This window comes from Schistocerca piceifrons, chromosome 2 (assembly GCF_021461385.2).
Source record: "Schistocerca piceifrons isolate TAMUIC-IGC-003096 chromosome 2, iqSchPice1.1, whole genome shotgun sequence".
Lineage (NCBI taxonomy): Eukaryota > Metazoa > Arthropoda > Insecta > Orthoptera > Acrididae > Schistocerca > Schistocerca piceifrons.
In genome coordinates this window covers 945,897,470-945,923,912 of record NC_060139.1, presented here as the reverse complement: position 1 = coordinate 945,923,912, position 26,443 = coordinate 945,897,470, and the positions used below count along the sequence as shown (strand labels likewise).

Below are 26,443 nucleotides of genomic sequence, written 5' to 3'. Positions count from 1 at the left end.
TAGCTTTTCAGTCTCTTGATTAACATGCTCTTTAAGAGAATTCTTGTTGTTGAACTTCAGTTTAGCTTCCTTCCATAAACATTTAACTTCTTGCTTGCATGAGTGTTTCGACTTGTCAGCACACCACTTAACACAAGCATTGTAAGAATTTTAAGGCAAATTCATGTGAACACAATAACATCGGCTTTATATGCATTGCAGAACACCACAACTGACTCACTGAATGCAGTGATTTTGACTGGTGCAGCAGACAGCTCCCCAAATGAAATCTAACACTTGTGCAGTGCTTGTTTCAAATTGGGGAATCCTGGGCATGCACGCATATAAAATGTTTGGTTCAATTCAGGGAGACTACAAAGATTGGTGGCCACTTTGCTTAAGATTAATTATATAAAAGAAAAAGGTTATCTGTTACAATAATGTATATTCTCTGAATTAAAAAGGTTGAAATGAGGTTTTCATTGCCCCACACCCCAGAAAAATGAGATTTGGTGAGATTTTGCCAGATGCCTCCATCACTATTTTGAAATAATGTAATTAATGGAAGTCTCCAAAGCAATTCTGCAAGGAACTAGAGCACCAAGACTCTGATGGGTGTGATGAACTGTTACAGCAACGCTCAGCAAAACGACATCATACAGAGGGAAGCAAGCGTCAGCCTGAAGTCCAGATACTGTTTCAGTAAAAGGCATATTCAGAATGAAAGAGCACTTAGCAAATTTATTAAGGAAGCTGATGTAGCATAACAAACTAGCCAGTGCTTCTGAAGAGTAAAGCTGGGCAATATTACAGCTCCATTAGGCTCCTGCAGGAGGTGACTAAACAAAAAATCCAGAACAAATGAAGTCATCATTACACAATGGCAACACTATGCTGTGAAAGCCTGTTGTCCCTTCTGGAGTAGGGTGCAACTGTTGGGGAAGTAACAGCTGCACACTTTATTCTGGCCGCTCTGTGATCTATGGATGTTGCCTCACTTTGTGCCGCTCTGTAATGTTTACGCTCATTGCCAACATTACCTACATAACGGTATTGTGCGCTGTAACAATAAGCAACCACTGTGAATATAGTGCTGATCTGTGAGCGCTGTTGGGCATAGTGACTGTTAATATCATGTACATAATGAGAGAGGGTCCCCCTAGTGATTAGACATCAAATTTCGTGTCACTTCTTGGACACATTAACTCCTTACATGTTCATTTCTTTTATACTCTACGAGTTGGCTGCTTTAGGAGTAGGATGTGTGACTTGCCTCAGCAGCCTATGTGTTATGAGCTGATTGAAAGCTTCTGCTCCCAGCATCCTCCACTCAGGGGCCAAGTAAAAGCGTGCAATCAGTACTGGCAGTAGGCTCTCATAAACATCACCCCCTCCACCACCACCACCCCAAATCAAACCTTCACTCTCTTATGCTTGCCGATGTTTTCTGTACATGACAGTATAGGAAGTTTTGCGTGATGCTGAATGCCACTGCCATCATAAGCTGTTAACTTCAAGACAAGTATTACTGCAGTGAAAGATGAAACATCCACTCACCTTCCAATACTTCATCTCTACTAGCATTAGGCATCTGCCTGAGCTGGAGAACATATCCAGACAACTTGGTGCCTTCCCATTGCTAGGTCACATGCCAGGTGATTATCTTCTTCTATTGATTACCTTCCTGGTAGGTCGCATGTTTGAGCTTGGGCTAGGGGCTGCCTGGTCTCTTTTTACTGTACACCGGTTCCTACGGGGCCCGATCATTGCTGATCACTACCCAGTGTGGACATATCCCTTTGAATTCAGGCTTTCTGGATACCAAGGCATAAACACTGTCATTCCTGGTGTGGTACATTGCAACCCCGAGGCTGGTAGGAAGCCAGGAGCTGTGCCATCTTCACATTGAGAGCAGCACGTGATGGCGTCAGCCTTTGGCGGCTTCGCTGATGTCAGTACCACTCGTTACTAATGGGTGCTTTGCCTCAGGCTGGCAGCTGCTGACATCGGCATGTAGTGCACCTGCATCCAACTACATTATCGATTTCCAAACAGATATGCAATTGCTACAGATCAAGATCCATAAATGATGATAAATCTAATATTACAAAATCCATTTATGAAATGAAAGAAGGATTCTATTGTTTAATGGATGGAATGCAATAATACCATCTGATGCTACTACATCATATAAGGAATTTACGAAATCAGGTAGGTGCCCAAGTAGCATGTGGGACTGCACTTGAGATCACAAGAATATATTCTGAAAAATGTATTGCACTCAGTGCATAACCAAATTAAAGTTCTGTGGTTGCCTGTGGCACATTGCAAATTCAACACCATAGAACTTATATGGGCCCTTGTGTAGAACAAGGTAGCAAAAGTGAAGAAGTATTTTAAGATGAACGGTAATTTATAATCATGCCATTTAGCTCTGGAAACTGATCCCCAAGGTGTCTGAATGAATTCAATGAGTCATGTGCACAAACTTGAAAACAGACACGCACTATAAAACCACAGTCTTGACATAGCAACAGAACCACTGTGATCGAAGTAGGTGACTGCAACAGTAGCAGTGACACCTCAGTCATCAAAAAAAGTGATTCAGGTATGTTTTATTTTACTTATCATTCTTTCCTGCAAAATTTATTCAAGTTAATCGATTTTTCATTTATTTTGAAAATGTACAATACATTTCAATGCTCATTTATTGAGACCCGCTTGTATATTAAGTGTTCACTCGCAATAACAACCGAATATGGCAATGCTATATTGGAATGTGAGTACGAAGTTGCCATTCTTCACTGGTGAATAGGCACTTGTCACACATTACTACAGTGGCAGAATGTTGGAATGACACCTATGCTTCACCACAGCCTTGCAAAGACTGCAGTTAGTAATGCAACTGCTTTTCAAATTCTTAATTGAGAAACATGGAGAGTATTCATTAGTAATGACATGTGATGCAACCAACAAAAGATTCAGCTTTACACTCATGTTCTCTCTGGCACAGTAGCTGCAGTGGTAAGCTTAGTCACTGTGTCTTACATCTGTCATTACAGCAATGAAACGATTAAACAGAAAATAATGACAGTCTGCCTGGAAATAGAAAAAGGTTGTATCATGAAACTATGCATGGAAAATTTTTTCTCCTAACTACAGTCTGGCTTCTATGACTTCTCAAAATTGATGCCAAACAAAAAATTGCTCAGAAAAACAAGCTTTATCTTAAATAATACCATGCATGTCACCCACTTTTCAACAAAAAAGTAATATTCATACACCAGATAAAAGTAGATATTTCCACAAATCCAGCAAGGTACAACACAGTGATGTTCATCATGCGATGTAATCAGATTATGAGTTCCAAAATAGGGGTCAATAATTATGAAATGGATAATAATAACTAATTCAAAGTAATTCTGGTACTCAAAATTTATGGTGCCCATATGAATGGATTCAGAAAATCACTGCAAATGCTATGTTCCTTAATTCACTTTTTAAGCAGCATACTTTTCCATTCCAATAATTGTTTCCAGCTTTTGATTTATGAACTGTAGTATTTTTATGTACTAAAATTATCAGAAAATTATCTTCAAATATATTGTTCCATGAAATGTTGTGAATAAGAAGCTGAAAATATAAAAAATGTGCGAGACTTACCAAACTTACAATCTTGTTACTACTGTAGAGTGATGCAAATGTATTGTAAAGCAGGCCTGTCAAACAATAATGAAGCACAGACCCCACCTGCTTTTCACTTTCTTTTCCCTGGTCCTCTCTGTTCTTCAGAGTGCATTTCAGTCCTAGGGATAAACATGAAAAAAAGGGAACGGCAGTTTTTATGAGACACAGAACATGATGTCTATTAACATTAATCTTTACCTCAGGATGCAATTAGATATTATTACATACTTAACAATTTCTGCTCCGTGTAGATGTATGCAGAATGCTTTTAAGTTTGACAGACCTGCTTTAATGCAATACATGTCACTTATCATTTTCCTTTTCTACCCTTTCAATCTCTCGTATTCCCTTTAATTGGTTTAGTTATGGAGGTCTCAAAATTAAAGAAAACAGTCAAGAATACATTACATAAGAGGTCTGTTCAAAAAATTCTGGAACTTTGTCCACAAAATTTTTTTTATGCTTACCTTTTATTTATTGTGCATGGTCTTCTTCGAAATATTCTCCTCTACAATAGATACACTGCTCCCAACACTGTTTCCACATCCGGAAGCAGTCTTAGTATGCCATTAATTTTCCTTCATCTCATCTATTGTTGCAAATCTTTCAACGGGATTCTCAACTTCAGAAATAAAATAAGTCTCCAGCGCCAGGTCTGGAGAGTATGGAGGATGAGGCAGCACAGTGATTTTGTTTTTTGTGCAATAGTCAAGCACCAATGGAGATAAATGTGTGGGTGCATCATCACAATGCAAGAGCTATGAACTGTCTCACCACATTTCAGGCCGTTTTCTTCTCACATATTTTTTTTTTGCAGGCGTCACAACACGTGTCTATAGCACCAGTGATTAACAGTTTGTCCCTGTGGCTTGAATTGATGATGAACAATTCCTTCAAAGTCAAAGAAAACTATCAACATGGCTTTGACGTTTGACCTGCTCTGACAACCTTTTTTTGGTCTTGGAAAACCTTTCTGAACCTACTGTGAACATTGAACCTTGGTCTCAACAACATTATCATAGACCCACATCTCATCATCAGTTATAATTCTCTAAAAGAACATCTCATTCTCATTTGCACAGTCCAAAAGCTCTTCACAGATTGCGAGTGTGAAGGTCTTTGTGGTCTTGACTCATGAGCTGTGAGACAAAACTTGACAGCCGCATGGTGCACTCCAAGATGATGTCAGGATTTCATGAGATGTTACATTCTTCTGCAATTTCTTGAACAGTTGGTCTTTGATTGGCATGCACAGTTCCTGACATGAGTGTCATCAGTAGACGTCAATGGGCTTCCTGGACAAGGGTCATCTTTAACTTCCGTCGGCCATTTTTAAATAATGCGAACTATTTATAACACTGAGTATGGGTTCATGGATCATTTGGAAAGGATTTAATGAGTTTCACGCATAATTTAATGCAGATGCATTGTTACTCTAACTCTACCATTTCAAAATTCACAGACTGTGTGAAACAATGTTCTATTCAATACAGCACTGAACAATAACAGACATACAACAATGAAACTTTTGGCAGTTACACATTAAACACACGCATTTGCAGGGATGCCAACTGCATTTCTTTCCAGTGCACCACTGGCATGAAATTACAAATGTTCTGGAATTTTTTAAACAGACCTCGTATTATGGAATTCATTGGTAGTGGAAAATAGATCCTGAAAGATACACTGACTGTTAACTACCATGATGTAACCCTTTCTACTGCCAGTCAATCAATTGATACATGAAATGATAGTAAATGACAATTTACTCCATACACTGGAAAGTGCTACTTTGGAAAAAAATTAGAATATAAATAAAAAAAGTTTCTCTTTCAGTTGCAATACTCATCAGCTGCTTACTAATAACGTGTGTGTGTGTGTGTGTGTGTGTGTGTGTGTGTGTGTGTGTGTGTGTGTGAAGATTTTATTATCACTCTGGAATAGTATTTCTATGAATCCTCAACTTCCCACCATTCATCTTGGGACAACTTCTCGTGGGTTTGCATTAGAATACTCCACTTCAAATTCAAGACAAAGATACAACATTTACATAAAAACTGTTTCTATATTGTGTTACATTTGTATATGTAACAAATTATCTGAACTGGCCAGAAATGCCATTTGAACTACACAGTTTATACAGTGTCCTACTGCTCAGTTTTTAAAACCAATTATTTACTGATATCTATGCATTACCTCAGTAGCCTGTAGCTCAACACACTGGGAGATAATTCCAAGTGGAATGCAATAACTCTGGAACTTCCTGACAGGTTAAAACTGTGTGCTGGACTTGAACTTGATCCTGGATCTTTCCTTTTATGGGCAATGGTAACCTTTTACATAATACATAAAGTGCAAACCACTGTGAAGTGCGTGGCAGAGGGCACTTAGCAAAGTACTTTTCTACCTCTTCCAATTGTGTAAGGAGTACGGGAGGTATGACAGCTTTAATGACTCTGTGCATGCTGTAAATAGTCTACTCTGGTATTCATGATCCCTACAGAAGGGATACTTAGGAGGCTGATCCTCAAACATCTGCCAATTAAGGATTTTTAGTATTTCCATGATGCTTTTCCAAGAGTCAAAGAAAACTGTGAGCAGTAGTGCTGGCTTTCATTGTATATGTCCATCATCCTTGTCAGCCCCATTTGGTAAAGGTCTCCTTTGCAGATTGACTGCAGTTTCCCAGCTAGTGGCAGTGGCAGTGGCTTAGTGACTAAGCTACCCAGGCACAGCTCAGAAAACACCTTCACATCTTGAATTCTGTCGCTACCTCTCTCCTGTGTTCCAAGCTATATTTATTTGTTAAATATTATTCAGTTTGTTGATTCTATTTTACTCCATTACTTTGCTCTCCTTTTGAGAAGAAAATTCGAGTGAAATGAGTGTACATTTTAATTCGGTATATGGGGATATTTTTTCAACACGAGAAAGAATATGGAAAAATTAACGTTTCATTTTTTACGTTGCATAAAGTTAAAGGAGGGAAACAAATACTAGTCTCTGCTTTTACTTTTCAATGTATCACAACCGACCACCAATGAGAAAACAATACTACTGCCAACTAGACAAGTTTTCAAATTATGAAATTTGTACAAAATTCTACCATAGTTATGGGAAAGTATGCCTTCTGGGCACACTTCTGTTATAAGAGAATATCTGCGTGCATTCCTGAAATCATCATATTGTGTAATTTTGTTGAGAGAAAAATTGTTTCTCTGTTATCCACCATGCTGGAATTTTTACAAAACCTATCTTCTTCATGGATTATTATTATTTTTCTTCAGTTTGGATTCCGTCAACAAAGACAGGTCATTGATATAGGTAAATGTCTATTGGCCACCCGTATTGTAGCAACTATATTGCCTATTTTTATATATTTTTATAAGAATAAAAAGTAACAGTCTAAACCACAATTACTTTTCTTTCTACTGCTGAAAACTGGTATTGGTTGTCATAACCATCATCTAACCAAAATTAATTTACCCAGACTACATGACTGCCACTGAGTACTATCGAATGGAGCTGCTACACTGGTTTTGATCGCTGGTTCCTCATGTGATCTGGGTAAATTAATTTTGGTCAAATGATGGTTGTTGTTGTTGTGGTCTTCAGTCCTGAGACTGGTTTGATGCAGCTCTCCATGCTACTCTATCCTGTGCAAGCTTTTTCATCTCCCAGTACTTACTGCAACCTACATCCTTCTGAATCTGCTTAGTGTATTCATCTCTTGGTCTCCCTCTACGATTTTTACCCTCCACGCTGCCCTCCAATACTAAATTGGTGATCCCTTGATGCCTCAGAACATGTCCTACCAACCGATCCCTTCTTCTGGTCAAGTTGTGCCACAAACTTCTCTTCTCCCCAATCCTATTCAATACTTCCTCATTAGTTATGTGATCTACCCATCTAATCTTCAGCATTCTTCTGTAGCACCACATTTCGAAAGCTTCTATTCTCTTCTTCGGCCGCCTATGATTTGAAAATACTGATTAGTTAGTGTATTACGCAATGTTGCGTCATCGGCAGCGCCGCGCTTATCGGGCAGAAGATATCGCCGACGGTCAAGGGAAAATGAAAATGGATGTTATATTCGAAATCAGCGCATGATGGTTATGATAATCAAAACCAAATTATGATTTACTGTTTGTTTTCTTATATAAAGTCAAAAAAAGGTTGTTGAAGTTCCAATAGGTTGCTAAAATTTGTTACTTTTATTATGCTGAGAAACACTTACATCGCTTCTTGTACTAATTGTGACCAAACACAGTTAACCTCATGATTTTACAAAAAATGTCACAAAATATATAAGACTTTTCAGCTATTGTACTGGCTGTTTGTATTTTAATGAAAAATTTTGGGCTGAATAAAAAAATTAAATGAGTGAACACAGTTACCATGTAGACGAAGTGTTAAGTAGATAATGAAGTAGTTAAACAATAGTGCTCAACCAGAATGAATTTTCTTTCTATAGCGGAATTTTCACTGATCTGAAACTTTCTGACAGATTGAAACTGTGTGTCAAACTGGGACTTGAACCTGGGACTTTTGTCTTTCGTGGGGAAGTGATTCTCTGGCTAAACATCTGTGTTCTCACAGTTTTACTTCTGTCAGTACCTCTGTCCCACTTTCTAGACTTCACAAAAGTTCTCCTACATACCTTGCGAAACTGAAACTCCTGGAAGAAAGAATACTGCAGAGAAATGGTTTACCCACAGCCCATGGGATTGTTTCTAGAATGAATTTCTACTCTGCAGTGGTGTGTGGGTTTTGAAAAGGGAAGAGGGGCATGATGAGGAAACCACTATGAAAACATTGTGGTGACATGGATTTAAGTTTATGTTTATCAACATAAGTGAAGCAATGGATCCAGAGAAGTACAAAGCAGAATAGTGTGTGTGTGTGTGTGTGTGTGTGTGTGTGTGTGTGTGTGTGTGTGTGTGTTTGTGTGGGAGGGAGTGGGAGATGGAGGCATATGGGATGGGAATAAGGACAGATGTACGTGGATGACAAGAACTAACGAAGACATCATGAGGATTATAAACTAAAGGATATAACAACAAAAAAGAGGGGCAATCATCGCCCCACAGCTCAAGACAGTCTGACAGATGGGCTGGGGTGAGTGGGGGAGGAAGGACCTAACAACATTCAAATACAAGGGTCATGTATGGGTGATGATGCAGTAATTAAGAACTGCATTGACATTTGGGCAGAATAGGAGCCAAATACTTATCAGCATTGCTAGTGAGGATACAATGAGTATTATACCCAGGTTGGGCTAACAAAATGATTGGTTAGTTGTTTACAGCCAGAGAACAAGCTTGGTTGCACCATGTGTTCATTTCACTTTTGTAATATCACCATATTATCATAGGGCCCAGTTACCAAATGCAGCTGTGAATGAGAACTGTGGTCACTAATGTAGCTGTTACGATCTTTTCGGTAATGTGATTCATCTCACTGTATTGATTTTCTTTATTTTAAGTGACAGCTTGTCTGAAGCTAGCAGTGAAAGTCAGGAAGAAAGTGATAAAGTCATTATGATCCTGCAAAGTGAACTCTGTACTGCATGTTGACCGGAAATGTGTGAAGGATCCAGTATTGAATTACATGGCTGCTGTTCTCACAGCATACTGTGCAGGTGGGTACTGCAGAATTCACCTGCTTTCAGGTCTAAATCTCAATTATCCTGTTATTGCAAATTAGGTGTGGGTGTATGGGAGGGTATAGCAACAACAATCTGTTCTGTGGACTAAGTTTGGTGGCTAGATGTTGTCCCTGAAGGTCTTGGTGAGGCTTTCGACATAATAATGTCCATCACTGCAGATGCGCCATTTGCAAGAATATAAAGGAGAGCTTTTTTGGTGTAAAAGGAATGACAGCTACTGAAGTGGACATATTACTGATGGCTGATTGGCTTAATAAAGACAGAGAACTGCTTCTATGCTGCTGCCCTTTCTCCTTCAATTACCTTGGCATAATATGCGACTACTCTTGCCTGCAAGTGCTCGAGTTCTCTTTCTCTCTCTCTAGACCTTCTTTATCTTTCACCTTTTAAGCATTCAGTTGACTAACTCTGTCCAAGACAAATAATCATTCCAATGCGATCACGAAGTTGGGACAATGCAGGACGTATCTATGTGCTGCACCGATGATCTTTCAAGAAGAACATGACTTCTAAAGTTGTGTTACTATGAGCAATTTCTTGCTTAAATGGATGTCTATTGTTTTACAGATCTTCTATATCATGAATGATTGTCTTTACCCAGACCATTGTTTGCTGTTCGTATTATAATCCGTTCATCATAAGAATAAACCTGATGTAAACATGTCCATATGTACTCTTCCACATTTGCTGGAACCTCATTGGATTTCTGCCTCACGTGGGACTGCAGCCAAGCTGTCTCAAGTACCGTCAAGAATGATAATAAGGGTACATTTTGTGCTATGCATTACGTGCACAATGACTTAGCGATAATACGGGACAACAGCTTTACCGGTGCTTAACTTGGACAGCACTGGCCGTTTAGCTGCTACAGCTAGGCCTGCAGTGATGTGACCAGTTGCAGTTCACATGTAAAAAGAGATGATCAGAGGAACAATACAGCTTCAAATGTCATTTAATTTTTACGCAAAATGAAATACTACACTGCAAATCTGCCACAATATGCTCCTTAGACGACTAGACAAAAACCGCAACATGTTATTGTTTTTAGCTAACATACTATCGTAATTAAAAACAAGAATGATGAAAATTCCTGACTTAACCACACTGTAATTTTTCAGCATAAGCTGTGTGTAATGCAAGAGACTATTGAAGGATTTCACCATATAGTTAATTAAATATTGAACAGTCTTTCATAAAACATCAATAATTAAGAATTTGTATTTGAAATGGAAACAGGAATTTTGTGTCCAGTATGTAATTAGAAATAAGAAGACATGCATTATTCATAAAAAATGGTGATTAGTTTTATAATTACAAGATGCAGACATTTCAAATAGAATGAGGAAAAAAAAGGGATACTGGAGAGATCTGAACTAACACACTAATAACCGCATTTGTTTCCCATTCCATTACGCAACTGACCGTGCTACATGTTCAATGTAACTTTATTGATCGACTGCATTATATACAACACTGGAAAAGCTTCAAAGCCGAATATCTCCCTAAATTTATGAAAACATCAAGACCAGCCTATTTCTCAGCACTTTTTAACTGTGTTCCACATGCGTGTTTCACTACGGAACAGAAAGCAGCCTTAGCCATTTTCACACTGTGCATTAACATTGCTGCAGAGGCTGTGACTATACAGGATTTTTTAAATAAATACTACATAGCTGAAGCATGATTATGAGGAACGTTGATGGCTATTAATAATTTGAATTTCTTAAAGTTCCATTTAACATAACTTAGTAATATGATATCTAATACATAAGTAGGACCCACTTCCAAAAGCGTAACAGCGCCAGTGTACGTGTGTTACGGCTTCTGACCAATCATCGTGTGTGTGTTTGTTTACATCAGGTTTATTCTTATGATGAATGGATTATAGGATTCACAACAGCCTAGTTGTTAGTAACTGCGGCAACTCACAACAGCATAGTTGTTAGAAATGGTGGCGAGGCTGATGACTGAGTAAACATGTGTTTATGATCATTAGACTTTAATGCCAGTTAACATAGTTTTTGAAAAATGCTTCAATCACCTTTGGTTAAAAATTTATGTAAGCAAAAATTGGGAGGGCTGAAGCCCAAAACTGTGTAATGCCATACTTATATGTAAAAGTGAGGAAAGGCAGCCACTCACCCACAGGAGCCCACTGTGTAGTGCATAGAAACATGCAACAGAAAAGACTGGTACACACATTCCCACGTACAACCACACATACACCAAAACCCAAACTCTGGGTGTTTGTGTGGTTGTGTGCACTAGTAATTATAATAGAGAAGCAGCAAATGCTAGAAAGCTAGTGCAAATGATCTTTCCTGTTGCATGTTTCTATGCTCCACACTTACATCACCTACAGGTGAGTGACTTCCTTTCCTTAATTTTATATATTATTGCATCCAGAAATTTCAATTTTTGTTATAATGCCATAGTTGATATTTTTCTATTCTGTGTTTAATTTTACTTTTATAGTGAAATATTTTAAATCTAAACATCATCCTTTCTGTTAAGGAGGTAAATCAACAGAATGCAAAGAAATGTGACTACCATTAATATTGTGGCATTAAAATTATTCAAATAAACATCTATGATCTGTGGTATCAACAGTCCCTATGAGACCAGAAAATATTCTGCGAGAATAATTTTTCCTAGCGTAAAGCAAAACATGACTTTCATAGATGAACTACACATATGAAAATTTTAGATTTCCATAAAATATGTACTGTGACATAACTGAAAGCAGAACCAGTTAATATTCTGGATGAGTCTGATGTCAATGATGTGTCCAAGACCCCGATAAAAAAGTGTTGAAGACATTTATGAATGATGTCTCCAAAGCATTCAAGGTCAAAAATGGTGTCAGGCAAGGTGACTGACATTCTTCATTACTCATTTTCAACTATGTTTTGGAAAAAAGTAGTTCAAGTATTGAGGAAAATAAAGCAAAGAAACAGAAAAAAATTATCCAGGTTACCACATAATTTGGAAGTTCAACTATCTAAAGCAAGCTGCCAGAACACCAGGACTACAAACTTCCTTTAAGACAACATGGCTGCCGGCCGGAGTGGCCGAGCGGTTCTAGGCGCTACAGTCTGGAACCGCGTGACCACTACGGTCGCAGGTTCAAATCCTGCCTCGGGCATGGATGTGTGTGATGTGCTTAGGTTAGTTAGGTTTAAGCAGTTCTAAGTTCTAGGGGACTGATGACCTCAGCAGTTAAGTCCCATAGTGCTCAGAGCCATTTGAACCATTTGAACAACATGGCTGACTTCAATGATGGACACAAATGGAGGACCACTATGAAGACTACATCTGTACTCAGCATGATGCCATACAGTGCATGGTACGGGGTACTTATTAAATGATATTTATTTCCCCATTTCCTATTCATTCATGTATGGTACATGGGTGAAAAGGCTGTTGACACAAAATATTTCACATAATTTGGTAGCACAGGAAGAAAATAAATAGTAGCATCTCAAAATTAAACTGATCCTGTCACCTAACACTCTGTTTTATAGTTAAGATAACATAGCAGGGCACAGTTATCAAAACAAAAGACTTAAAAACGAGAATAGTGGGTAATTTCAATAGGTAGAGTGATGGACAAATTAGTAATTGTACAAGAAAATAGAACTGATAACACATTTAAATAGAAAGAAGTGGCTGCTGTTCTATTTTCATGCATTCAGAGTAGCCCATGATTGTCTGACCCAGATCTGAAATTTGTAACCCAAAGATAACAATCAAAATTATTTCAGAAACGTAAGAAATATCTCTGACAATTTGCTGCCCTGGAACAGACCATTATTCTTCTTTCTTTTTTCTTATGCCTTTTTCCTGGTACAGGATCGGTACAGGTATGAACGAATCTCGTGTAGTTTATTTCTGGGGTAGTCAGATGTCCTCCCTTGTGCTACCCCATTACTGCCTTTGACAACTGCCTGCATGTAGTGTTATTCATGTGAAAGTTTTATAGAAGGAAAAGTTTTATAGAAGGAAAACACCATCACTGAGAGCAACAAATTAAGGCAGATAATACAAATCTTCCAAAGTTTGAAGTGGAACCAAAACACAGGTGATAGCAAGAGCCTCTACCGAGACAGAAGAAAAAATGGCTAATGGGCTTGAAAAATATTATCAGATCAACAAGATCTAAATGTTGAAAATGATTCTGATTGTCAACATGCCATCTGCTGAGACATGGGTTGACAGTACAGACACAACACATAGTTACAGAACAACTTTATTCATAACTCACTGCATGGAGAATAATACACAACTACAAACAATTTACTTGAAAACATATACTTAATGACATCTATAGACACCAAAGGTGGTGAAAAAATTTGAATCTCAATACAGATCATAAGTCTCAAATTGAAAGGGGAAAAATTAATATTGTGTGATAATTCAAGTGAAAAGCTCAAGATGGAGGGAAGACTATCACACTGGTATATGATTTGTACAGTTCACTAGATACACTTTTATCACCCATGGAATTACTAATTTCCTCAGATTTATTAACAGTTGTAATCTATTTACACCAGAGATACCAGATGGCAGAGAGAAGTACAGGAAGCTGAAAAGAAGGTTAATGCAAAACTAAACTATTCTCTATCTCAGTATATTTCTTTCACATTTCAAATACTAAAGAAATTTGACCATGTGACGGTACATATCAACTTTTTGGTTACCTGTTGTGGGCCCTGTCACTGTGTAGTATGGTGACAGGTTTATGGTCTGCAGTTAAACCTTCAATAGAAACACTGACATGGAATGTCTTGTCAAAAGTCTCATCTGGAAATAGAAAGACAATAAAAGAAAGAGCAGTACAATTATCAAGATATTAAAAGGTGGTAAGACATCATTATGTACAGAAAACTTTGTGTTGACGACTTGCCTCTGTCACTAGACAAGGTCACTAATACACACTAGTGTAAATCATGGTGACACATAAAATATTACCATAATATTTGGCAGACAAGGAAATGAAAGGTGGTAGTGTAAACTTCTCAATCATCAAAACCATGCACCACTGTTCTGGATTAAATTTCTACCCTGTCACCATATGATGTGATGCAGTGGTTATGACACTGGATGTATTTTGGAAAAGTGGAGTTCAAATCCCTGAGTGGCAATCAACGTTAGGTTGTCTTTAGTTTTCTTAAACTGCTTAGTGCAAATGCCATGTGGTCCTTCCAAAATGAACAAAAGCCAGTTTCCTTCCCCACCCTTTCCACTATGAGCTTGTCCTTTGTTCTTAATGGTTTTGTCATCAGTGGAACATTAAACAGTAATCTTCATTTTTCTTTCAAACTGTCTTCACAATGAGTGATAACTAAAGAAGAATTTCACACATTGCAAATCGCCCCCACACTGACGATGTCAGGAAAATATGTCCTCTTCATATAAGCATGATGATTGTAAGTTGTTAATTGGATGAGAATATTAAGATCGTGTGTCCACTTGATGCTACTGAAGAGAAGACTTGTGCTGTCACTGGGATTACACAACTTCTTATCTCTCTCGCTGACACCATGAACACAAAAGCCTGATGCTACACTCTGCACACACCAGTCACAGCTAGTGCTTACGACTTGACACATTTGACTAAGAAAAGTAGTTGGCAGGTTGGAGCAACAAGAAGGGGGAGGGACAGTTGAAATAAAGTTGACAAAACTTCAAGGTAATTTCCAGTAATCAATTTCAATACATTTTGTTTACTGCTTCAAAACATACACACAGCATAGTGCTCAGATACTAAGTGTTAGGAGAAGCAGTTATTGTTCACTTCATGAAAATAATTTTTTGGCAACTGTTTATACACTGAGAAGTTACGTGATGCAGCATTATTTATTTTTCTTTTTTAAAAGTGATTTCCATAATGGCCATTCCTTCCTTTTTCCCCACAAAAACGACATAAAATGATTTCTCCACATGCGTTTTAGAAGCTACATCCATCAACTATCTCACATCTGTAGGATTCCTCACATCAATAGGAAATATTTGTCATTACTGCTGCATTTTCATTTGTGGGACAACAATTACAAGAATTCAAAACTATTGGCTAAAAGTCTCTAAATTACTTACAACCATCTGTCACACAGAATAGTATCTAGAAGTTGGTTCATTATCATGATAGTGACATTTTGCCACCCAAAGACCTGCATTTCTCTTTATGGTTATCACATTTACAAACTTACATGCTGTGTTCAAACTTCTGAAAACAAGTCTGACATACAACCTTCCCTGTACATCTGCCACTTTACTCAACCACTGATATCAAGCCACTGTTTGGCAATTATATGCATATGATTAGGAAATAAGGTAGTGCAAAGTCATGATCAGGGATTAACAGAATCACCTACTGCATGAAACTGTTGCTCACAGCAACTCATGATAATTGGTTCTTCCACACCCTTTACTTAGCCCCACCAATAGCACAGTCTGTCATCTCCATGCTTATCCAAACAACTGCTTGGTAATTTGTCTTGAGACTTGTTTCTGAAGTCCTGTTTTCTTGAAAGATGACCTTATTTCTACAAATACTGTATATTTGCATGGAACAGTGTTTATTTAAACCACAATTAACCAATTTCAGCTATACAGCCATTTTATAATTGACAAGTCTGTGAATACATGCCATACGTTATCCACCAGAGAAAGTACAGAGCGTGCCACCTTTCAAATAGCTTGCTCACAACTATCCAAGGCGGCTGCCAGGCGCAGCCCAGCCACCGATTGGTTCACCGTGCACATGCAGCACTACACCAATGACACATGATGTGGATAACGTCTTTATAATGGCAAGCATAGGCCTCCAGGTCCTCAGTTGTTAAAAGATGTGTGAACTAGTTCATTGTATTCTCGTTGATGTCAATCAATGATCCAATAAACTGTATCTCTTTTATGGCCATATGTTTCCTTGTGTTCCTAGTTAGAGCAGGGTAGAGTTTTTGCAGTTTTAGATTCTGTGATTTTCTCGCCATTTGGCTCTCCATAGAGGCTTTACTCTGGTCACTTCTGCAACAATAACAGGCACTTACAGCCAAGTTGGAGCATTTGTTGGCTACGACAACCCAATGTCAGCCAAGGGGTGTTCATCCACCACCACTCCATAGAATACTGGGGCACGTACAAAAAGCAGCTTTTGTGACATTCCGGGTGGGATCACAGAGGTCTGTAAGGGTCTGTTCTTATCACTTACTGTGCCAGTTAGCTCCTCTGCAAGAACCAGCATCACTTTCTTTCGACAATATGTGTTGTTTGCTGTTCTCCTAACACTACAAGCAGCATAAGGTCACCGCGCATGTTGAATTCTACGAATGTTTCAAACAGCCACAGCAGTAATATCAAGTTTGGACGACTAAGCTTCATTACCTCAGTCACACATGCCAGTTCTTCAAGACTAAGTTTCAGGAGTCTTATGCTGACATCACAGTCAGAGATGCAATCATTCGTTAGCCCCTAGTAATGAAGTGCATCATTATGGCCTTCAGTTTGAGGAACCTTCACTAAAAGAGGTTTTGAATATTGCACAGTTGTTCGAGGTCTCCCGTGCCATGGGCTGCCAATCAGAGGCTTGGAATGATGGTGCCGTTGTTGACAGCATGCAGCTCCAGCACATGGAGCATAGTGCGCTGGGGGAAGAGGAGGCAAATGAACTGGGCCAAAGCAGACGAACATGTCGTCAGCAAAAGGAACAGCAAATGCCATTCCTTCGCGTCCTCCTTGTTTTATACAGCATGAGTGGGCAGCCTGCCGTAAGCAGTAAGCCTCTGGCCATAAATGTAAAAAAAAGGTCACATAGCAGCGGTATGTTGACCCCCCCCCCCCCCTCCACCCCCTTTCATCGTCGTGTTCACTGTTGTCTGCAGCCCAGATCAAACTTTTCATTGAAGTGTGAGTGATGGATAAGCCATTAATCAAACAAGCAGATATGGGGAGGGGGGGGGGGGGGTGCATCATGCTGCTACTCAACTCATAGACATATGCCAGATTTGGTTCTCACCACTGGCACATGTCTACTGTTTGTTGATAAGCTGTAACAAATAGCAAATTCAAACTCCTATTCTCAGCCAATTCATGGCAAGACAATTTATAAACCATTGCTCCATTTCATTCAAAAATTTGTTTGGGTTAGTTGCCTTTGCTACTCTTGGATTTTTTATTGAGGATGTAGTGCATCTAGTGTCAGACCAGGTGCCTTCCGAACTGTATTCCTTGTGTTCTGAGTTATCAGATCTTTTTGCCCCAGGCTTGGGTTGTGCACAGTTTCATGGCAAACATCAGGTCTTCTGCCCATCCTTGCTTTTTTTGGCCATGACCAGTGCCAGTAGCTTTTAGGTCAATGTTAATGAGCAGGCAGTCATAGACAGCCACCTCCTCCATGCCCGGAGGAGTTGCTCACAAAGTTGGCTGGAGGTCAATTCTTTTTGAAAATTGATCTGGTTGGAGCCTACATCCAGATCTTCAGATTCCATTGGGCAAAGCACGAAAACAACTGCTTGTGATTAATATGCGTTTCGGCCTTTATCAGTATCAACAATTGATGTTTGGGGTGATTAGTGCACCTGTCATCTTTCAATGATTTTTTAGAATAGGTTACCACAGTTGTCCTCCATTGCATTAACAACCTTGATGATATCGTCACGAAAGGTGCTACCACAGAGGATCACCCATGTAACCTCTGTTCTTTGCTTACTGTTTTACATAATGCAGGCCTGAAACATAACCACACTATGCCTCACTTCTTCCAACCTTCCATTGGTTATTTGGGTCATGAAATTTCCCATAGAGCAACATATCACCACCTTTACAACTTTGCCCTCCCCATCTAATCTATGAGAACTTCAAGCATTCCTCGGCAAAGCGATGTACGAGTTTATTTGCAGAGCAGCTACTATCACCCATCCCTTGCATTTGTTGCTTTGGGAAAGGGGATCTTTTCTTTAGTCTGCAGGCTGTAGGTGTGCCTTTGTGCAGCTTAAGGTTAGTCTTCACTCCATGCCATTTCTTGCAACATTTCGACCCAGTGAGTATCTGGTACTGGCTACAGACCTGACCCATCGCCATTCACATGGCTCTGAACAGCCTATTATTTTTGCATCAAAAACTCTCAAGGTGGCTCAGCAACATTATTCTCGGGTGGCAAAAACCTCTTGCTGTTATTTATGCCTTAAAAAATTGTGTTCCTGTGTGGAGTAAAGGCCCCCAGTTTCCTTATTTGGCATGTCGGTCTCCTCACTGGACAAAGCCACTTATCATCCTCAGCACTGGGCTCTGTTCTTGTCCCCTTTGTTCATCCATGAGGAACAGCTTTGTTCTCAACAGGATACGGAGATGAGGTACACAGTGGATGGCTTCCCCATCACCAATGACTGTATTGGCTCTGTTGTAGTGGCGGATCTATTGCTCTGGCTTGACACAATATGGGAATCCGACCTGCCAGGCTGGCCACTGGCCCCTCTCCAGAATTTTTGTGTTGCACCATTGCCTCTCCCTCTTGGATGGCATTATGCTCCGGTAGACAGAAGGGTTTACTCCACGCATTGTGGTTCCAGTGGTGGGGTGTCCTCTGCTCATTACATCAGGGTCACTGGGAGATCTCTCGCACAAAACTGTTGGCATGATATCATGTGTTTCAGCCAGGCATCGTTCAGGGAGTGGAACACCTTGTTGCAGCCTGTTGCAAGCGCTTAGATGAGCAGGTGCTGCTTATTTGCCATGGCTGACCCCTACACAGCCTTGGGAAAGAGTCCACACTGATTTCACTGCTCCTTTTTTTACACACTTTCTGGCTGATGGCAACTGATGCTTTTTATCATTTTTCTTATGTCGCTTGTTGTCCGTTGGTGACAGCAGACACAACTGTCAAGGCCCTGTTGAAGAAATTCTCCATAGACGGCTTGCCTTGTACCCTGGTTTTGGAGAAGGGTTCTAAGTTTGTTGTGAATCTTTTGAAAACTTTTGTATACACAATGGCGCCTCACTTCCACCTGCAGTCAAACAGCAAGGCGGAACTCCTTGTCCAATCATTTAAGACATAGATATGCAAGTATATACACAATTTTCCAGCCAAGGAGGCTATCATTTTTTGGTAAGCTCTTACAGAATGAGAACAATTGTGGCTAAGAGTCCTGCTGAGCTCCTGCATCGCTATCAACCGCACACAGTGTTCAACCTCCTGCTGCTCAGAAGGCATCTTCTAGTGGCATCAGTTTTGTTGATGTTCATGCCCGGCACACCAATCTGGGTCAGGGCTTTTGAACCGCACCCTTAATGGATTCTGGCTGTCATCTACAGCCAGCATACTCATTGCATCTTCATGGTTTGCACCAATGTTTGACTTGTGGCATGCCTCCAGAAACAGCTGCACTCCCTGGATGGGTGTAGGGCCCTCCTCAGGCCATGGGCCTGACATCTTGTTCTTCATTTGCCCTGACCACTCCAGGGATGGAGCTGGCCTGGCCATGCCTGCCTACCTCAGCAATTGGGGCTACATCAGCAGTGATGGCAGGTTTGCTTCCTGTGGCCAATGTCAGAGCCTTCCACCGCGCTGAGCAGGTTCTGCCGTCAGTGAGGACAGAAATCTAGTCTCCATCACCACAGCTTCTCCTTTCCAGTCTGCCGACGCCACTGCCTGTGGCGGCACTCCCCTCGCATCGATTCCAACGTCCAGATGGCTCCCACCCCCGTTGCTGGTCCTGTCGACCAGTCACCCAAATGTCTGTGAGTGGCCCTTGTCCCACTCACTTTGTCTGTATCCACTGGTACGGGCAGATCATGAACTTCCTACAGCTATGGCAGCTGCCCCAGCACCACAATGGATGCTATTGGCATCTCTTCAATCGCAGAACTGTGGACAGCGATGTCTGGTTTTTACCCCCACAAGGAAGGAGGAGTGGAATAATCGGCTGGTTACTATATCTACTGCTCACTGTGGATGTTAAGTCGGACCACTACAATAGTCATAGTGTGCACAGACATACAGCTCGCAACTAGCTGAGGCAGCCACCAGGGGCATCTTGGCCAACATTCAAATGGTGCACCCGCAACTACCTGAGGCGGCTCCCAGGTACCAGGGGCAGCCCAGTCATTGACTGCCATCACCAGGTCCACAGTGTGTGCACAGCGCTACACAACTGACATCTGACTTGCATTCAATCTTTATAAGACCATACACAGAACACGATATACCTATACATACGCACATGACAATCATTACTAGTGTGAAGAACAATATGATGTGCATCTCAAAGAATAAAATAATTATCGTCAGACAACACAGTGTACATTATGAGCCCATCAAATCATAACACCATAGTTATCACATCATCAGTAAACATGGAAGCATGATTACTGTGTATAAAATCACAGTAAATATTATCACTCATTAGAACAAGATTAGGGTTTACCATCTTGTCAACAATGAAGCCATCAGATACAGAGCAAAATCTAGAATTGGTAAAGGATAGTGAAGAAAACTGGATGAGCTCTTTCTAAAAGAACCATCCCAGTATTTATCTTAAGTAATTTAAAGAAATAATCAAAAACCTAAACTGGGATGGTCGAAGGGGATTAGAATTGTCATCCTCCTGAATGCAAGTCCAGTTGGCTAACCAGTGGGCCATCACCTTTAGTATAAACAAGCACAAGTGAGAATATGAACTGCGCTCAGTTTCACAGGACTCATTCATACATGTTTACTATTTAATATTATTTTATAATTTTACGTGTATTATAATGTTGTCTGATATCCATTATGCATTTTATACTGTTCTTGGACTTTTAATTATTATGTAGGCAAATGATGGACAAGAGTGTTCCTCAGCAAATTTTATACAGTGACTTCAGCACAGATGGAAGGGCCAGAGGTGTTCCTCTGAGGTGCCGAAAGGATCAATTCAAGAATATAAAGAATCTAAACATTAACCTGAGTAACTGGTGTGCCACAACAGGAGCTCACACTCACTAGTGCACAACTAATTCAGCCACTGTTTTATGATTTGGGCAGAAAAGGCATAAGCTGACAAACGAGAAAGTCGGAGATTCAAATTTCGCCAGGCCCAACCATGCCCTCCACTCTCTATTATGTGTCATCTATGTGGCCATATGTTTCATACCAGAATTTGTCTGTTAAGCCAAACTCGGATACGAGTATCAGCCACTGATAATGAATTATTGTGTTGTGTGTATGGATACATTGCCCAATTAGACGCCCTGTTTATTGTCTGGATGCCGTGTGCCATATATTCAAGGACTTGTCCATTTGAAAATGGTTATATATCTGAAATTGAGGATCATTTTCACAAAATTCAACTACAAAATTTGCAAAAATGAGTTATATATGTATTCATGTACTTCTAAATGAGACAAATGCACTGCAGTACACAGATTTTATGAAAACTATTTGTCTGTTTAATCTTGCTCACATGACTTCGAAATTTTTCTGAACTTAACATCTACAAAAACAAGTTTTCCCAAATGTGAACATCTACTGCTTGTGGTAGACATTTGTCATTGGTTTTAGACAAATTAGCTCACAACTTCCCAATCAGGGGTCAAAGTTTCATACCACCAATCGGGTATTTGGTACCATTAAAAAGGAATTGAGAAAACTTGAAATCCACAACCTTAGCATCACGCTATCATGAGGTTCTGAACAACCATGGCACCCATATGGTTCTGAGCATGGCCTGGCGGGTGCACTGTTTCAAGATCTCTGCTAATAGATTAATAAGAGAGAAGCCACCACTCAAAATGTCTTAAGCACACAAAAAGATAGTGCCATCTGTAAAGTCAGAACACATACTTTTCCTCTCTGATAATGCATGAAGTGAAAAAAACTAATACAGGTAGTTTAAAGAACATTCATCAGTCAGCTATAATAACACCTAGAAATCAAGTGAGTGTCAAAAAAGCTGATGCGAAAAGAAACTGAAGATATTTTTTGATAAATTACCACAAGAAGCCTTTGAGTTCTTTGGGACAGCGACAGAGTGTTACAATGAAAGTGACAATGAAAATAATAAAGCACAGTACCTTAATGAACCAATTTATTAAATTATTATGTTCTCAGCAGGTTAAAATAAACTAAAACATTACAGCTATAAAATAATTAATCTGTAGAGGGTCAGTTTTGGAAAAAATTCATGATTTTTTACATATTTTTTTTATTTGCAACTGAAAGATAGAAATGTTTTTCCACAGTTGTATTATGTATCAGGAGTTTATTTTTGAAATATTATTTTGTAGGACATCAGCAATGTATATTTTTTAAGCAGTTCGGTACAATGTGTTTCCTGAAAAGTTTGTGTTTTGTAGATGTTGACTTTCGTGAAAATGGTCCTCACTTGGAGAATAATGTTTTGCGTATATACTGCTTTATTCAGATTTGAGATGTGATCCTTATAAAGTTTTAATTATCAACTCAAAAAAAGGTGTTGTAATTTTTTTATTTGTTTATAAGAACATCTGTATTCCTGGTACACATTGAAATCCCTCTGCCACAGTAGTGTAGCAACACTGATAGAATTGGGAGTGTGAGAGGGAGGGGGGAGGGAGAAAGGGGGGAGGAAGAGAGAACCTGAAGCCCACTGAAAAAGTGGACTATTGTGTGGTAATTTATTTTCTGAATTTGGAGGGGAACAGCACTGCAACTACATACACTGCGTCACAGTAGTTAGGTGGCACGACACTTCCTGTGTGGTCAAATGAGCCTGAATGACGTAGAACAAAGCAGAAGACCATCTCTCTGTGAAGAACCAGGAATTGCTTGAGAATTGGAAGCCCTCTTTCTTGAAGACCTGTGTAACATTTTCGAGTCAATAGTGAATAAAGTGAAAAACCAGTCATGGATCAGTTACAACATATTGCATGACATTTTCAATATGACAAAGGTTGCCACCCAGTGCACTCTGTGACAGCTCATACTGTCTCAAAAAGCACGCTGAACTGAGGCGGCAGCCGATATGTTGAGCTGTGTCAAGCTTATTCTGATGACTTCTTCAACCATCTTATCACAATGGATGATTGATGGGGTGACCCTGAGACAAAACAGCAAAGCAAGTAATGGAAACATGTGGTTTTATCATCGCTTGAAAGAAGTGAAGACCCAACCATCATAGGGCAATATTCGTAAATCCATAATTGAAATGGATGACTTGGGAAGTCAGCCAGTATAATATAAGTTAAAAAAATGACAGGAATTTCGTCATTTTTTAACATATTTCATAGGCCAAGGTGATGCTGAGTGTTTCTTGGGACTGGTATGGTTTGACACTAACAGATTATTCCTATATGGGGCAAAGTGTCACAAGGACGTACTACACTACAACATCGCACCTCATTCTGCAAAAGACAGAATTTTTAGCCATTCCTAAATCCTTTACTTCAAACTCTGAACGTAACGTACTTTTCAAAAATTCAGTCTCACTTGAGTCATTTGAAAAAATATAAAAGTCATCAACATATAAAGCTATCATAGTAACTAAGCCTTTATCTTTATGTTTTGTAAACAAACTAGGTTCTAAACCAGATCTCTTGTAACCTAGGCAGCTTAAGACATCATTTACTCTTTGATTCCACACTCCGGATGATTGCTTTAAACCATACATAACCCTTTTGATCTTCAAAACTTTTCTTTTACCATTACAGAGATTTAATCCTTCGGGATGTTGTAGGAAAATATCTTCTTTGAGAATACCATTTAAAAAAGCAGCCTTACCATCAAGACGTGTACCGTTCAAATCTAGTTCAACGTATAAAGCCATTAGAAGTCTAAGTGATGAATGCTTACCACAGGAGAAAAGGTCTCATCATAATCAACTCCAGATTTCCGAGTGAATCCTCTTGCCACTAGTCTAGCACAAAGCTGCACTTCACCTTCACTGTTGACTTTTTTCTTGAACACCCACTAACACTGCACATCACTTGCACTTTATGGAAGATTTACCACTTTCCATGCATTGTTATCTTCAAAAGCTTGTATGTTGTCACCCATAGCATGTTTCCATTCTTCTGCATCAGGTCTGCTAAAGGCCTCCTGCACAGTTGTTGGGTCCTCGAGTTGGTCTGAAGTTCCGGCAGAAAAATAAATCTCATAATCATCAAATCTTCTATTTGGTTTGAGCTGCCTTTGTGATGTTTTTTACTTCATCTTCTTGTGTAACACATTTTTTAACATCAGTTTCTTTCTCTGATGTAACTGCTTCTTTTGAGACATCATGTAAGTCCTCTCTTAATACAACATCAGACTTATCATTTTCTTCGTCATCCTCCACTGAAGTGGTGATTTCTTCATGGTTCTTTATTTCAGTTCCCGCATCATTAATATTTTCCACTATAGTCACATCATGGCTCATCACTACATCATTTGTCTCAGGGTCATAGAGTCTATAACCTTTTGTAGTATTGCTACAGCCCACTAAGATCATTCCCTTTGCCTTTTAACCAATTTTGTTCTCTTGACTTTGTGAACATGCAGAATGACCTTGCTTCCAATTGATCTGAGATGACTAATGTTGGGTTTCTTGCCAGTCCATCATTCATATGGTGTTTTATTCCCTAAACTTGAACTCACTGACCTATTTCGAAAATATACTGTGCTATTAACAGCTTCAGCCCAAAATCTTTTATCAAGTTTACCATTAATTTTTACTTTTCTACAACAGTTCTATTCAGCCATTCTGCCAAACTGTTGTGTTCTGGTGTATAGCTGTTGGATAATTGATGTATAAAAACATGTTTTTTCAACAAACTGTCAAAATTCACACAACAGAATTCTTTTCCATTATCTGTTCTTACAGTTTTGATTTTTCTTTCTTGCTAATTCTCCACCATTTTCTGAAATTCTTCACAAGTTTCATTCTTTATCTACAGAAAATACACAAATCCCATTCGGGTGTAATCATCTTCCAAAATGAGAAAACACTTTGCACCACCTAATGACATAACTCCCACTGGTCCACACAGGTCTGCATGTACAACTTCAAGTGGTTTAGAGGATCTAGTGCCTCCAGGTGGAAAATGTTGTCTTGTTTGTTTGCCTTAATTGCATACTACACAGTTTTGATTATTAATGTTAATGTCTTCACATACCATTCCTTCTACAGCACCATTTTTCATTTTAATAAGATCCTTTGCATTAAGGTGACCTAATCTCCTATGCCAATCAGATGCTGTTATCATTCCAAAAAATGACTTCTTCTGTCAATGTTTAGCTTGAACACACCATTAATCAGATCTGCAGTTGCAACTAATTCTTTATGCTTGTTATAAATATTGCACTGATCACTATTAAATTCAACAAAATTTCCTTGCTCTATCAACCTGCTCACGGACAGCAAATTTGTAGTAAGTTCTTGAGCATACACAACATTTTTTACAGTAATGTCATTTCTTGCTCAATCAACCTGCTCACAGACAGCAAATTTGTAGTTAGTTCAGGAGCATACACTACATTTTTTACAGTAATATCAAACGAGTTCTTTCTGGGTACTGTTGTTAAATCAGCTTCTCCAGAGCACAAGACTGGGATTTCTGTCTGGTTTGCAGCCATCATTTTTTGCATCTTAACATCATTTATTTTGTTTTTCAGCCATTCTTCATTTGCTGTGAGATGCACACTAGCACCTGAATCAACATACCAGGCACTTCTGTCAAAAGAGCCACTTATAGACACTGCACTGAAAACATGTGAAGTTTTACTTTGTCGTATTTCATTGTCACTGTTAGGGCACTTACTTACAAAATGTCTTGGTTTCTTGCATTTATAGCAAACAACGTCCTTCCTGTTTTGATTTTCCACTGTATTTCCATTTCGGTGAGAAAACTTTGGTTTACTTTGCCAACTTTTGGACCTAAAAGCACTACCAGTTGTGGTGATGTCTTCTTCCATGTCAAGAAGCTTACTTTTGATTGCGTCCGTTGCAATTGGTATTCCTGAATGCCCAATTGCCATTATCATGGGAGAATATTTTTCTGGCAATCCTGCTAGTAGTAATGAACCAATCCATTCATCATTAATAGCAAAACCTGTTCCATGTAATTTCTAACCATTTCTGCTATCTGGTTCACATAACTTGTCATTGAATCACGTTT

General features: G+C 39.2%; 1 protein-coding gene across 2 annotated transcripts in view; it reads right to left on the bottom strand.

Annotated features, from left to right (window-relative positions):
• LOC124777117 (transmembrane protein 181) overlaps positions 1 to 26,443 on the bottom strand; it is a 218,266-nt gene that overhangs the window by 69,752 nt on the left and 122,071 nt on the right. For both annotated transcript variants that reach the window (XM_047252401.1, XM_047252402.1), the window contains one exon: positions 14,035 to 14,137. In XM_047252401.1, coding sequence (XP_047108357.1) covers positions 14,035 to 14,137 — 103 coding nt within the window. The remainder of the gene's footprint in view (positions 1 to 14,034; positions 14,138 to 26,443) is intronic.